Raw genomic sequence first — 16770 nt, 5'->3', positions numbered from 1 at the left:
TACCTTGTGCCGCGAGGATCTACACAAATCTTAAAAACATTACTTCATCATAATTTCAAATAAATGCCTTTTGTAACTGTTGTGCAATGGGTAAAGATAATTGATAAAAATCGCCATGATTGCTCGACAATTTTACAAAAGAGGATACACTCCCAAGGACAAGTGGATTAACTCACCATGATGCCCCCCTGAAGATCCATAATTTGTTTGTTCTGGTGATATCCGATTTCCACCCCCTGATGGTACTATGCTATACAAATTCTTTCTTTGGTTCGATCTAGGATTAGTATAGCTGATTTAGAGTTCCATTTCAATGTGTTGCTCGATCCGGACTAACATATGTTGACAGGGTAATTCAAGATGTTTGCAGACTTTTTGAGTGTATGATGTTCTGTTTTGCAGGGCAAGGATACCATAAGGGAAAGATAATATCTTTCAAGCCTCAACCTAGGATCTGTATCTAAGAAAATATAAAGCTTCCAGAACTTCCATAAATTCCACAAAATTTGTATAATTTTCACGTTTTTATTTCAGTGGCAATAATGCCAAGCAATTTAAGGTAGAAATACCATCATAAGATTCTGTACTTTTCTAGGAAGTTAATCTTCCTTGTGCCAGACTAGAGGTTTTCTTGCCTCGGTTCTTTCCTACCAGTGCCCACACTGAATCGAGATGTAATGTACTTTAAATCAATAAAATTTTCGGCCCTTGGCCTATTACCTATCAAAAAAATAAAATAATAATAATATTTAATAGATGATTTAAAATACAAATATAATTAATAAGATTTAAAAGGACACTAACTAAATAAAATAAATAATAATAGAAAAAAATGATTCATAGTGATAATATATAAAGCTGATAAAATGAAATGTTGAATGTAGATTTAGAAAATATAATAAAATATTAAAAAATATATAATATATCAAATCTAAGATTTAAATTAAATAATTTACAGCTATTCTGGTTCCAAAACTATATTGATTGTTATACATTGTTGATTTTGAAAAGAATGGTCACGATTTTTTAAGAGTTGTCAACAACATGCTGTACCAATTGAAGGTTTTAGAACCAGAATAGACGCCTCCAATGCCATCTACACTGAAAATTTGCACTAAAAAAGTTTATAAAAAATAAATTTTTAATTATTTAAAAAAAAATTATTTGTAACTCTTATATGCGTAGTCTGGAGTCGTGTCAAAGTAGAAGATCTTTTTTCGTCGACCAGCGATAAATGCGGGCAAAGAATTAATATTTAGTGCCATTTATTTCACAGGTAAAGAATGCCGGAGAATCCCAGTGCGAATGCCGCAAAACAAAAAACTCTATAAACAAGATTCATTAATAATTCTAGTCATGATTTGACATTTCATTATTGAAATAAAATATAATATTTAAAAAAGAAAATTTTATTTTGTTCTTAAGGTAATCAATAGAAAGATAAATAAATAATATTTTTACAATTATTTAAAATAGAAAATTAAATATAATTATAAAAATTACACAAATATCTTATATTGACATAAACTAATAATTTGAATCTTATCCCAATACACGAAATCAAATCAAAACTTTATTCTCATTTTATTTTTAAATAATAGAACATTGTAATAATCTATACCTATTACAATATATTAAAAAAAATTATTAAATATTAAATATTCAATTAGGAAAGTGATCAGATTTATACGTCTATAAATGATAATATTTAAAGCTTTTCAAATGAAATGTTAGATGTAGATTTAAAAAATATAATAAAATATTAAAATAAATATGACATCTCAAATCTAAGATTTAAATTAAATAATTTGATGGAAAAAATAATGCCATCTACACTGAAAGTTTGCATAAAAAGGTTAATAAAAAAAAATTAAAATTTATTTTTGACTCTTATACGCGTAGTCGGGTCAAAGTAGAAGATCTTTTTTCATCTTTCTGTTTACTACTTTTTACCTTTGACCAGCGATAAATGCGGGCATATTGTGGGAAGAGTTAGACTAACATCTATTTAAAAAATTGCTTTAAACCATGGTTAAAAAGGTAATAATAGTTTGCATTTCTTATTGACATATTACAGATTTTTATTGATTAGTTTTATTAAAAAGAGTTACCATTTACTTTCATTTATTTTACAGGTAAATAAAGTTATTTTGGTTCCAAAACAAATCTTTTGTATATTCTGATAGTGACTGATAGTCAAGTGTTAGTGAATCGCAATCGTTTATTGCAAAATGGTGGTGTAAAATGAGTGTTAGTCAATCTCATGCTGATTGGAACCTTTGAGTCTATATGACAGACTGTAAAAGTTATGGTACGGTTCTATTCAGCATTTTTTTAGAGTATCTAGTGTTTCATTAATCATATTATTGGAATTTCTGCATAGTACCATTGATTGTTTCGCTGGAGTGTTGTTAGAACTTAGATGATGCAGGATTCTGAAGACCCTACTGATTAATTAAACTTGTTATATCCGATATAGGTCAGGATTTTATTTTCCGGTTTGGGCCGGATGTCAGGTTGGTTGTTCCCCACCCTGAGATTATTAAGGAGATATTATCCACTAAATTTGACAACTGTTGGGAAAGGGACTTGTGGATTTGAAAGGTGAGAAATGGGCTCAGCACAGGAAAATCATCAATCTTGCTTTCCATATGAATCGCTTGAAGGTAAGGCACTGAATGTCTCTATTTATATCGTAAAATAGGACCAAAATGATCCAATTTAGAGAGAAATCTATCAAGTTCTTACTGATAAATAAACCTAGATCTACTTTGCATATCAATTGTCTGAAAATTTCATTAGGGTTGATTGTTGGGCGGACACCTAATCAAGAAGGATAAAGCCCTCTTTTCAAGTATGCAGGAGCTGTGCACTGGACCTTTAACATTTGCAGAGAGCCAGACTGATTCCCCTGATTAGGTTTAATCTCCAGGTTATGTAGATCCCCAAGCATCCCATGACCAAATATTGCCCAGCAGAATATACCTCCATTGCAAAATTCTGCATTTGGGCGTCATAACAAGAATTGTTGAATGTTTGAACCCTGATTCTCTTCCCAGCTGATTTTAAGAAGCTTCTAGTCTTCAATCTTGTAGCCCGGTCTTAGAGATGTCCAGTGCACTGTCATATTACTTAAGGCCGAATATCTTAAATAAAATAAAATTTTAATCCAGTTTGTTCGTCTCTGATGAAGAATTAATCCAGTGATGCTTCCAGGATGCCCCCACACCCCTGTTTTGGTATACCTCTAATGAAGGGTTAATGTCAGTGCAAGACCCTGGTCATATCTTAGCAAAGGGAAGATTATGTCTGGTGTTTTTCAGCAGTCAAAAAGAGATACATGGGAGACCGAGTAACTACTTAAATTTTTTTAACAATAGTGACCTTGTAGATATATGATTTCTACAGTCAACATGGTTTCAGGAATCAACTGTTAAAAACCCACACAGTTCATTCCTGAAGCTATGTACGTCAATCCTAATCTTGAAAAAAAAAATCAAAGTAGACAAATCAATGTTGTGATTTAATTTACTTACTACTGGATAGGAGACCTTGCTCTCTTGAATTGAGATGCCTTGGCTGGTGCTTTTTGAATACCAATACTCTGTTCAGACACATGACTGGAAAAAAAAAGAAAACCTATCTTTTAGAATCTATTCATATTATTTTGCAAATACTTCTCTATTTTGATATTTATATTCAGAATTTCATTAAAAGATATCTATATTCAGATAATCCGAAACTTATATACTTCAGTTATACTATTTCTGTAATTGCAGGGGATGATTCCAACTATTGTGAGAAGCGGTGCCAATATGTTGGATGGATGGAGTAAACTGATATTGTCAGGTGCATCGGAAATTGATGTGCAAAAAGAGTTCAACGACCTCACAGCAGATGTCATTTCCCGCACAGCATTTGGAAGCAGTTTAACAGAGGGAAAGCATATCTTTGAAATGCAGAACAAACAGATGATTCTTGTAGTTGACTCATTTCGCAGTGTTTATATTCCAGGTTTCAGGTGACAAACTTTACTTTTCTGAGAGTACAATTGTCAACTTTAAATTGTGTCTTTCTTTTTTAGATGAGAGGTTTTCCAAAATTTGTCTCACGGTTGAGAGTTCCACTGATTTTTCAAATATATCATACTAGCTCAAATGCCTTTGTCTCTAAAGACTTATTTGCATTTAATAGTGTTCTTGGGTAATTTAAGAGGGTTTTTTCAGATCTATAACTTCCTTTGATTTCTTAAATTGATACATAATGTCTGAGAGTAACTCTTTTCATCAGGTTTCTTCCTACTGCGAAGAATAGGCAACGTTGGAATGTGGAGAAAGAAATAAGAAGATCCTTCAGGCAAATTATAGATGGCAGGGAAAGGACTGCTATAACAGAAAAATCAGGTAGATATGGTGCCGATCTACTAGGTTTTATGATGTCTGAGAGCAAGGAGCAGGGGAGAGTCAATGTAAAAAGTAATGGAAGTCTGAGTACAGAGGAAATCATTGATGAATTGAAGACTTTCTACTTTGCTGGTCATGAAAGCACATCAGTACTGTTGCAATGGACATACATCAAGATTGGCAAGAGCGAGGTCGCTGAGAAGTGATCGAAGTATGTGGAAAAAACAATTATCCAGATGCAGACAGCTTAAGTCGCCTCAAAACTGTAAGGGAAACCACAAAGCATTTTGAAATTAGTAAAATAATAAATTAGGGTAAGGGCCATTTGCTGGCTTTAAAAAAATCAGGACTGAGATTTGGATTCAATTGCAGTATTTTGAATGTCTCATAAAATATTGTATGAATGTTTTGTAGGTGGGAATGATCATAAATGAGGTCTTAAGACTTTATCCACCTGCAGCGCATATATTGCGAATGGCACATGAGCCAATGAAACTTGGAAGGCTCGCAATTCACCATGATCCTGCTTTGTGGGGAGACGATGCCATTCATGCCCTTTAGTGCAGGTCCAACTATATGTGTGGGTCAGAATTTTGCCTTGTTGGAAGCAAAATTAGTTTTGGCTATGATTCTGCAAAAATTTTCTTTTGTGACTTCACCATCTTATACTCATGCTCCTTCGCTTTTACCTAATCTGAAACCTGAATATGGAGCTCAGCTTATCTTCCGCATGGAATAATATCTGAGAATAGTACTGCCTAGAAATTCCTCTGTATTGAAATTTTAACTAGCACTATATATTTTCTGTTTTATAAATCTACAATCAAATACTGTAGATGTTGAATATGTTGAAGATTAAGATATAAATTTTGTAATAAAGCTATTATAAATAGGAATAATGTACATCAATGTTTGATTACAATTTTCATCTCATAAAGAGGAATAATAAAATAGTAAGACCACAAGGTCATTTACATTAACAAATGTGTACAATGATACTATATAAATAAAATGTCTTCAGTCACCACAAACTCCTCTCCATCTACAAACTATGAGACGAGAATGTAGTCCAGGAACTTTTTCACCCAACCATGAAGCGCAAGCTTCCTTGATGTTCTTCATGTAACAAAGAGCTCCCAAAATTGTGCGAGGTACATAACACTTTGAAACTGACAAGTGGGATGCAATCCTAGTGCAACATGATGTCTAACGTTTCACATATGTAAATGAAAGTCCTAACATCATAATATGGCAAAGAGTAACAAAAAACAATTATCATCATCTATCAAACGATCAATAACAGCTTTGGCCAAAGCATTTTAAGCTAACTATTGACATATGAATCTAAATTGAGATCTACCCTTCTCTATTTTAGCCATATTGGACACTCACCCATTAAACATACATAATTCCACTACATGAAATATGAAGATAAGATGAAGATAAACATGTTTCCTAGGAAGGTATGTGGTTGGAAATTTAAAACTTATCTCACAGGAAATTCAAGCAACGTGGATTCTCAAACGATTTCTTAAATTTGTATGTATTTCAATTAATTTTAATTCTAATATAGTCACGACTTCATTAATCATCTAGGAGAGAAGTTAACTTATATTTTCAACATGACTAGACTATTATAGAGAGTGACACATAAGTAACAATTATCTCTTGTCAAGTTAACCATTAAGGAAAGACTAATTTGTATAGAATCAAGTATCAAAAGTACCTCTTATATTATACTTTTTAAAAGTCCAAAATAACACATATAAGTACTTTGGTAAAGAAGAAATCTAATACAAGACAATCTTTTAAAATATTGATTCATTCCCAATTACACTTGATACAGTTATTTGAAAGACCCTTAAAATGTAACCTAACAATACCCATTCTATTTTATTTACCTTTACTACAAAGAATTCAACAAATTTACATAAATGAACCAATATTCATTTGAAATCAATGTTACTCTACATGGTCAGCATTACCAACTTATCAATTTTTTATTTCAGTAGATCTAGCTCTTACATAGTAAGTTTATTTATTATTATAGTTGAGAGAAAATAATTAATTTTAAAACGTGGTTGTATTCAACTGAGGCATTATCATTTAATTGATTTTTTAATCAATGTTTGGGTGTACACCTGGGTATGGGTATACGAGCGCCATGGTTACTAAGTGCAACAACCAAAAAATGAAAAAGATTGAAAAACACATATAAGTCATAGGTTTCAATCTTGAATATTGTTGGTTATTCCAACTAATTGCCCAAGATTTCCTATGAACTAGCTAGATTCAATGCTTAGAATATTGGATCCATGACCAACAAACAAGACTTAATTAAAAGATTGATGTCTTTTGTGCTTTAGGCTCTACAAGATAAAGGTGGGTTCCCCTCACAATATCTTATGATCTACAACAAATTATATCTAAATATTATATTATAGCAGATGGTTCTCAATGAAAATATACTAAGGAAATGTTTGATTTCACTTGAATTGGCTCATTTCTTGGATAATCATGCATTTAATTATGTTAAGAACAATTTTTCAAATCTAAAATACACCTAAGAATATGAAATGTAAAATAATTTCATTATTTATGGCTGTAGATAGGAAATGTGGAAATCATCAAAGCAAGATAAACATTAGCCTAGCTCAATCACAAAAACTCAATTGCAATGACCAATCCTAATTACATTCAATGAAAACATGAAAACAAGACATTCAAGATTGAAAACTAAGCAAACCAAATGCAGATGTCTTCTTCATGTGGCTCCATTGTCCTTCTTTCTCCTTCAAATAGCTTTGTTTGTGGATCTCACCTACTAGTGCATAAGCATGATGTGAAAGCAAGTAGACAAGACGAGATGACAGTACAAGGGTACTAGAAGCGTGATTGATTCGACCAAGGGCTTTGATTGAAGAAATTCATCCAATTTATAGACAAATTGGAGAGATGACAAGATTAGCATGAATTTGATTCGAATGGAAATTTCAAATCAAGAATGACAAACATGACAAATTATGACAAATTGACACTTTCTATGCAAGATTGATTGATTGATAATTATGACAAATTGCTAAGTCAAAATTGATTGATTGTCAATTATGACAAATTATGACAAATTTGCTATGTCATTCCCATGAAATTAGGAGAAATAGGAGAAATTAGATGAATTAGAAATTAGGAAATTTGAAAATTGATGAAAATTAGAAAATTAGGAATTAGGAGAAATTAGAAAATTAGAAAATTAGGTAAATTAATTAATAATTTTTCATTCATTAATTAATTCACAAAGAGTGGAAGAATTAGTTAGCCAATTAAATAAACATTTAATTGTGGCAAGAAGACTTAGGATAAATAAACTATTTAACCTAGAGGAAGAAAGGACAAACAAGGTTAAATGAATAAATCATGAAACCCTAAAAGATGAATTAGCAATGCAAGGATGACAATTAGGTCTTGACAAAAGATAATTAATATCGATTCGATTTGATCATGATTCTAACCGATAAAGGACCAATGCTGATAAGTGATTTGATTGATAAATGCGCCAATTGATGAGGAACAATGACAAATTGATCCAAATTGACATGATTGAGAAAGACGATGGTCGATGACAAATCGATCGCCAAAATGACAAGATTGAAAAGAGAACAACGATCGATGACAAATTGATCGCAAAATGACAAGATTGAAAATGACAACAATCGATGACAAATCGATCGCAAGACAACAAGATTGAAAATGACAACGATTGATGACAAATCGATCGCAAAATGATAAGATTGATAAGAGGACAAAACCCTAACTCCATCATCGATTAGGATTGATGATGTCCAAAATGAAATCGAATTGACGATGTCAAAATATGACAAATGAGCATGCATATTGATGCGATAGGATAGGATCGACCAAAATCATGACTGAAGATTGTTATTGACAAGACCAAATTCGAAAGGGACGAATGAAGAATGCAGAAGAAGGACTCGATGCTCGCAAATGATAAAGACCAAGTGCGCGACATAGAAGAAATGTTAATGCGAAGCAAAAACCCTAAAATAAGGCAATGTGCAAATGTTAAAGTATGACTCCGCAAGCGTTGACCATTTTTAGACGTCTACATTTTGCCCCTCTTTGAGACAATGCGAGTTTAAGCGTTGTTTCAAAAAACAATAATGAAAATGCCCCAGACAATAATAACAACATATGCATGCCCCCTCGAGGAATTGGCTGGAAACATCCAGAAAAGAGGCCAATTGATCGATAAGAATGATAGAAAATGATAGGTTCAAATGGACTGCAAAGACTGATGGAAGAAATGTTAGTAAGAGGAAATTAGACAGAGGACAGTTAGAGACAAAGAAAAAACTTGCTTTCACCAATGCACTTTGTAGGTGAGAACCTTTATTTAATGTAGCAAAACGGATGCGTGGCATCATGGCATTGAAGGCTAGAGCTGAAATGCAACCCTTTTTGCAAAAGACAGACACATCGCACACAAGGAATGAGTGAAGCATCCTAGGGTGCATACATCAAGGGTTGAGGTATGTGCGGCGTTCACAAAGCAAACGTACTTATCACAGACACCCAATGATATAGTTGCCCCAGTTTGCGACAAACATTCCACAAACAGCAATCACAACAAAAAAAAAGGGACCATGAACCATCCCGATCACTCTAAATCACTCAGTGACATCATCGAGCAACATAGGAACATGATCGAAGATAAATCAATAAATGATAAGACTCACTAATTCCAACAAGTCAAACAAACATCTTGATCTTTATTGTCAAAAGTTGAAAGTGTTGATAGGATGATCATGTTGTCTAGTTTCAGGGAATGCGGTACCTCGTCTAAGACAGGACACAGTCTGGTTTCGAGTATACCACACCCTGTATAAGACCCATGATAGTGTGCCAAAGATGAATGATATCGATGTTGATTGATTGATATGACAATTTTAATCAGTTTGAATGTCTGGTTTGATTAAAAAAAGTTCATCTGTTAACATGTGATTTCAGTAAAGTGCAGCATTGTGATTGAGAGTCGTTGGAGGTATGCTCAGTGATCTATCTATGCATAGAGGGTACCATTTCTTGACAAAATGCAAAATGCTTGTTTTTGGATTTTGATGTTTGGAAATTTTTTTGTTGTTCATTATTTCAAGACATTATTTGACTTTTTTTTGGATTTTTTCAAGACATTATGTGATTTTTTTGGATTATTTCAGGACATTATTTGATTTTTTTTTGGATTATTTCAGGACGTTATGTGATTTTTTTGGATTTTTTCTAGGACATTTTTCAGTTTTTATAATTTTTCCCCTAGTGTCTAGCAAGGCAAGGAATATGACAAGTGAATAAATAGGCTTTTTGAAATGTTGGTGGATAGAGGGAAGACAAAGGCTTTTTATCATGGAGACGATACGGATGCAATTTTCAAGGGCTATTGCGTGATGGGACAAGAGACTAGATATGACAATGTAAAGCAAGAACATGGCATGAGGGACATGTCAAGAGGTTTTTGAAACCATGTTTAAATTTTGCGTCCTTATATTAGATCAAGATCAAGGAATGAAAAAGAGTGTATGGATAGTGATAAGATATGGATAGGATAAGCAAGACCAAGAATGGATAAGGGACATGGACTGAAGGTCGGGATAGGATACGGGATAGTCGTAGAAAGTTGCAATAAGCCAGGGAATATGGATGAAAGGTTGTAATAAGCAAATGGATAAAGACCAAAAGCTATGATGGACTAAAAGCTGCAAACAAGATGCATGATGCTCATGACAATCCTCAGCCTTGTCAAGATCAAAGGTGGAAAGGGAAACTGGACATGAGGGACAATAGGATATGAAGGGGTAATGACATGGTATGATAGGATAATGAAGGGCAATAGGATATGGAGGAAACCTGCCCCCAAGTGTGGTGTGCAAGAAGTTCATAGATTACGCATGACGCCTGTTTGCCAGGTTTTCATCACAGTACTTGCCCAAGGCACCTATTTGCCAGGTTTTCACCAGTGGACGAATTATTTTTGCTTTACTTTTTTTCTTTTGTCTTTTTTTTTTTTTTTTGACTTTTTCAATAGAAGATGGACACATGATAGGGGCAAAATGGAAGAAGGACTCAAGCGTCTTTTTTTTTTGGACAGTAGCCTTGAAAAAAATGGACCATGACCTTTAAAGGTATGCTCAAAGACGTTGGTAGGATAAGGACATGGAAAATAAGATGAAACTAAGGCAAGGATTTATGTAAAGGATTGGATCAAAAGGATCGAAGGATGGAAAATATGCATTGGATAATGGATAGGGTATTGGAAGAACTGGGCTTCAGTGGATGGAAATGAAGGCAAGATCAACATTGGCACACACCTTGAGGGGTGATGGACTAATGGAGGACAAATGTATTTTGGATATTGAGATTTTGACAAAGGAATGACTATGGATTTTGGGACATAAGGGCCCAAAACGGATGAAAAAGGTGGTGGAGAAATAGTCTTGGAAGGTTTGGATGGAGGAACAACAATTTTAGATGCCAATCTGGGTTGTTCTTTTTGTGCTTCAAGGAGCTTCTTGGGGATCCACATGGTTTTTGGTTTTTCATGCTTTTGTGGTTCCTTGGAGTGCATTGCTTGCACAAGGGATTTAGGAACCCATATATATTTTGACTTTGCTTTATTTTGCTCAGTGGGCCTTTGTGGCCTTTTGGATATATTTTTTTCTTTATAGATCATATTGTTCTTTGTTTTGACATGTCGATTATATTGGACATGTTGATCCTTGAATATATGTGGATTTTTAGACTTATGACTTTTATACTTGGCATCCAAATTGCTTGGAAGAGGAAAGGAATGCATGGATGGATATGAATGAAATGGACTTCTTTTGGATTGATGAAATTTACTCAAGGATGTGTGCCTTTGCTGACCTTGCATACAGGACGCAGGGATATAAGGACCTAAGATGGATGGAAGGGATGATGGGGAAGGGATATGTTGGATTTTGAAGGGATGTTGGATTTAGTAGGGGTACCCACGTCTTGAGGAATTTGCCTGAGGCTGTGACCCTTAATATTTTCTTTAACATGAAGGGATTCTTGCTTATGGAGATCTACTCCTTTGCCTTTATGAATATCTTGACTTGTAGGATACTCTTTTCTTTGGGAAGAAGACGCGAGTCCATTATGAGGTAGATATGATATGAGAGAAATAATGAGATCTTGAAGTGGATCAGATTGCACCAAAGTGGAACAACCCATTATGCATGTCGAGGGTTCATGAACATCTTGCATTGACACGTTACAATCACGAGGGGGATTAGGATCATGAGGGGGACTAGGATTGTGAGGGAGACTAGGATTGTGTGGTGGACATGGTTCAATGACAGGCTCTTCAAGAGATGGAATGGGAGAAATTCAAAGCCATTTGTGAGATCTGATCAAAATAAGGAAAAACCCTAATTTTTAAAGATCCTATTTTTAGGGAAATATTTTGCATCAAAATTAAATTTACAAAGAACAGATCCTATGTATAATTATGAGAGATTTCCAAAAATATAAGAAAATCCGAAAAATTCTCTCATTTTCTCTCAAAATTAATTTTTTATGAAAAATCATAAAAAATTAATAGAAAATGAAAATGTACTTCAAAAATTCTGAATTTTGGATTGAAAGCTCCTGATACTTTCTTCAACCTGCAAAAAAAATTTGGTGCAAAATTTCCAAGCCGTTTATGAGATATGATCGAATCTCTCCAAGATCTTGATTTTGTGTCCAAAACCCTAGCTGCACCAAGGTTATTCTCCAAATTGTTTTACAAAATAGCAATATAGGGTTAGATAAATCTACAAAAAAACACAGATCTAAGAAAAATCCATGTCCCACGGGGCATGCCAAAATGTGTATGGTGAAAATGGATAACAATAATAACAAAATTGAAAGGCTAAATGAATTCAACCACCAAACCCTAGCCTAACAACAACAAAGATCCACCATAACATATGAATATTACCTAAGACAATGCAAATCAAATGAAATCACAAAGATTATACCATCACATGTCCAATAGGGTTTTGATCTCCATTCTTCCTATCTCCATTGATCTTGCTTGATATATTTGCTCTCAGATTTTATGTGCACAAGAGCTCAACAAAGAACGAAATGTGGTTGCAAGTAGGATCGTAGTGTAGCCAAGTCCTCAAGATTGTCGATTAGGGTTTGATAATGAAGAAAGCATCTCCTTAAATAGAAGACACTATATGAAATGGAGGGATAAGATTAAGAGGTGTAAAAAGGAGGTCAGCTAGGATTAGAGGGTAGGTAGAAGAAATAATAAAATAATAAAAGAGGTAGGTAGTGTAGGAATTAAGAGATGAATGACATGTGTCATGGGTAGAAAAGGTTAATGAATTAATTAAATAAATAAAGATTTATTTAATTAATAGAAGAAGTGGGATCAATTAAATAAATAAATATTTATTTAATTTAGGAAAAGGATAATTTAAATAAATAAATGAATTTATTTAAATGAGAAATAAGGCTAGAAGAGGATAAATGAATTAATTAAATAAATAAAGATTTATTTAATTAATAGAAGAATTAAGCTTAGATAATTAAATAAATAAAATATTTATTTAATTAGACATGACAATTTTGAGTGTCTACAATATGCACCGTTAATCTATTGAAATATGTCTAGAGGCATTATAATTTAGAGATTTTGACATTGAAACATTATCTTCTAGGAATGAAATTCTTGTTGTTACCACTGATTCTGCCAAAAGGAGTGTCTAAAGTGTATAGAATTTCATTTATTAATGCATACTTTGAGTCATGTTAAATACTATTTTCCTATCATTAGAAAAACATTGAATGGACATTTTATGTTAGGTTCGATAGCATTGTAAATTGTGCTCCTTTAAATAGGGAGCCCAATTTCACACTCTCCTAGCACTCATTTGAGTATATCTCATGCATCGATGCATTATAAGACCTCTTCTAGCATTTTATTTTCAAGAAAATGAGTCCTTTATTAATTTAAATCTTATTTGGGACCTTAATTTTAGGTGTGTCGTTATCTTTTATTATTTTAATTTATTATAAGTCTTATCCTATTTCAAATTTCAAAACAAAAATTCTCCTGCTTAAATATTATAACTTTTCATATAAATTATAGTTCTAAAATCAGGATCCTATTATCTTGCAATCCTAAATTTTTGGGTCTATTTTCTCTTGATAATGTTGCCTAGCATCTTTGTCCAATGCTTTTTGGTCAAAATTTCAAGAGATTAAATAGATGGTCTTAACATTTCTAAAACTATCTTCATTGCAAAAAAATAATAATTCTAAGTCGGTCTTTTATCAATTTAAAGAGAATTTCTTATAAAATCAAGTTACCTTCCTCATTTGTGACATCAATCAATTATGTAAACAAGAGATATCCTTATGATGTGAAGGAAATTCTTTATGTAAAGTTTTAGATCTACAAATTCAAGGATAAATCAACAAATATCAAGTCTTCATTAACACTTATTCACCATGATGGAAGATTCAAGAGATGTTGGAGGATGATAGGAAATCATTGATTGATGATTGGCTTGTACCTCTCCCTAAGGGGTTGGGTATGATTTCATGTTGTTCTCATATTTCTGCAATTAAGCTTCAAATTTGAGTTTTATCATTCAAGTTATGTGATTTATGCATTCTTGAATTACTTTATAGTCTACATTCAATCAATTTCATTTAGAGTTTTTCTCTAACACACTTGAGTAGGACTCTAGTTTACTTTTATGCATTTTAGCTCATAGCAATCTTAGACACACTTAAGATTCAAGGGCACACACATTACTCCAGATTCAATATTGGTCATTTTGTGGAGGTAGAAATCACCTAAACAAGGGGTTGAATAAGGAAAACCCCTATATAGCCACATCCACACATTCTCTTAATTTAAAGAGTTCAACTGTAGGTTTTTTATGTAGATGAAAAAGAGGAAATTGCTTGGGACTTAGAGACAAAGAGCCTCTCCAAATTTTATTTGGAATCATTTGAACAAGGACTCTTAGCATCTATATCCACTAGGACTAGGGAACCTAGATCCCTTGTCTCTCCTATTCAACTTCAAAATTGGTAGAACAAATAGATTGTTAGAGTTTTAGATCCAATCTTAGTGCTCAGTAATTCACCAGTTAGACAGGGATGCCTAGCAACATTGTCCTTCTAGTTTTAGCTTAGTTTTTAGAAATAGGTACACTTTTGAATCTCCATTTCACTTATGTACTTGTTATCCAACATTAGTTTCTACATCAGGCAATTCAAATAGCTCATTTTTTCATTTATGCAAGTTTATCCTTTAGTTAGTTTACATTCTTAAATTAACTTTTAGAACAACAAAGGAATAGAACCCTAAGGTATTACTTGAGTCTCTTTGACAATAGTTAGTCAAGCATATTTATCCCTTCACTAGTTTGTATTCCAATTTATAGTTGAAAGAGGGTTTGGTCCTAGTTGAGCTTATAGCTAGTTCGATCCATCCTTTTTACAAGCCCTAAACTTTTTGGTGAAACTGACATCCTTGCATCATTTTCTACTATTCATTTCAAGGTAAAAAATCAAAAAGAAATATTTTTTTCATGCATTGTTATGTCTTGTGTTGTGTGTGTTTAGATTACATTTGCATTTTTCATACTTTGTAAAATTAGATTTTTTTGTTTCATTGCAATAGTTAGCACACATGTTTATTTTCTTAGATTAGAAAACAAAAACTAATAACCCTCTTGGAGAAAGTGATTCACTATGTCAGATCTCGTTTTACAAGACTTTCATGACTTTGATGAGCTATATAGTAGTGATGACTTTGATATGTTGGATGAATCCCTTGATGACTTCATCTCTATTGATTCTTTCTCTATGACTTCAAAACCATCCTTTTGCCAAAAAAGGACCGATGTGATACATGTGACTATTTATAAACATGAACTTAGAGAAACCTAAGATTGTTGTCCATCTTCGTTATGATGTTCCTCAAACTCTTAAAAAACTAGTGATTGTTGTTAAAGGTGGTAGCAATCCTAAAAATCCCTTGGATTATGCAAAACAAATCACTTGACAAAGTTACAATGCATTTGCCCACACATACAAAACAAGAAAAAATAGACAACCTAATCTTGTGCCAATTGTTCCTTCTTCTCTTCATGCTTCTCAACCAGTGCTTCCTCATGCACCTTATCTCCTCAACATCTTGGAAAGGAATATGATCTTGTTGAACAACTTCATGCTACTCCTATCAAGATATCCCTTTGGGAGCTAATTCAAACTTCAACCACACACTATAATGCTACAAGAAGCTTTGAAGAAGATAGATATTCAAACTCCTATGCGACCTAGTGATATGACTTCCTTATTGGAATGTATACATGCAACAAATGTTGATGTTGTGTTTTCCAACATAAGTTGCCTCTTGTAGAGATTAAAAACAAATATGATTATCTTACTATTGTTGTCATTATTAAAGACATGGCTATAAGATGAACTTTAGTAGACAATGTATTTGGTCTCAATGCGTGTAGCATTGACTTTTTATGAAAAGAATATGTTGACAATAATAAAACCCTGTTGACTAGAAAGCCATTATTACTTATAATAGAACAAAAAAATCACTCCATTGTTATATTTTATCAAACTCTATAAAAAGCATCCCTAAAATGCTTCCACCATAAATACAGAGACAATAAAATTACTAGAAACGCACAACACTTATTAAGCTTCATTCAAAGGATACACTTCAAACTCCTCTTTATTACAAACATCAAATTGAAAACCATCACTTCAACATAACATTAATATAATAATAACTTAGATTATATACTTTAATAGAAATATTTAAATAATTCAATCACTCTCTAATTTCGGGGAACTAATATATCTCATTCTAGGGTTCAAGTATTTTTATTTGAATTGCCATTTAAGATAAAATATGAAATATATATCAGGAGTTGAAGAATCCTATTCTTTAGTGGTAGTTGTATTCCAAGCTCTGATAACTACTACTACCATAATTTCCACTTCCCTTTGCTTCTCATGCATTCTTCTTCTCTTCTCCTTCCAAATTCTTCTATATTCTGATGGATGTTCATCACCTATTCCAAAGCTTTCATTTCAGGACAAGCGAGGAGGATGCCCATAAAGGTTGTGGTCTTTTACACCTTCCACTTATGTTTTCATGAAGGCATGAAATTTTTTTCAACAAATCCATATTTTGTGCCTATCCTATAGACAAAATTAAAGAACAAGATAGGGGGAGGTCATTTTGGCATAATGGCATGGTACACAAACTACCCATCTTTGAAAAGATTCTTGTCTT

The 16770-nt window shown here is 32.9% G+C and overlaps 1 protein-coding gene across 1 annotated transcript; it reads left to right on the top strand.

The window, feature by feature from the left end:
* Positions 1-2353: 2353 nt before the first annotated feature.
* Positions 2354-5249, top strand: LOC131076928 (cytochrome P450 CYP72A616-like). Its single transcript, XM_058014279.2, has 4 exons — positions 2354-2666; positions 3780-4021; positions 4291-4668; positions 4818-5249. The coding sequence occupies exons 1-3, from the start codon at positions 2652-2654 to the stop codon at positions 4607-4609; spliced, it is 576 nt and encodes a 191-aa protein (XP_057870262.1). The 5' UTR covers positions 2354-2651; the 3' UTR covers positions 4610-4668; positions 4818-5249.
* The last annotated feature ends 11521 nt before the right edge of the window (positions 5250-16770 follow it).

Source organism: Cryptomeria japonica, chromosome 10 (assembly GCF_030272615.1).
Source record: "Cryptomeria japonica chromosome 10, Sugi_1.0, whole genome shotgun sequence".
Taxonomy (NCBI): Eukaryota; Viridiplantae; Streptophyta; class Pinopsida; order Cupressales; family Cupressaceae; genus Cryptomeria; species Cryptomeria japonica.
The sequence above is the reverse complement of the archived record's forward strand: the minus strand, read 5'-3'. Positions and strand labels throughout refer to the sequence as shown.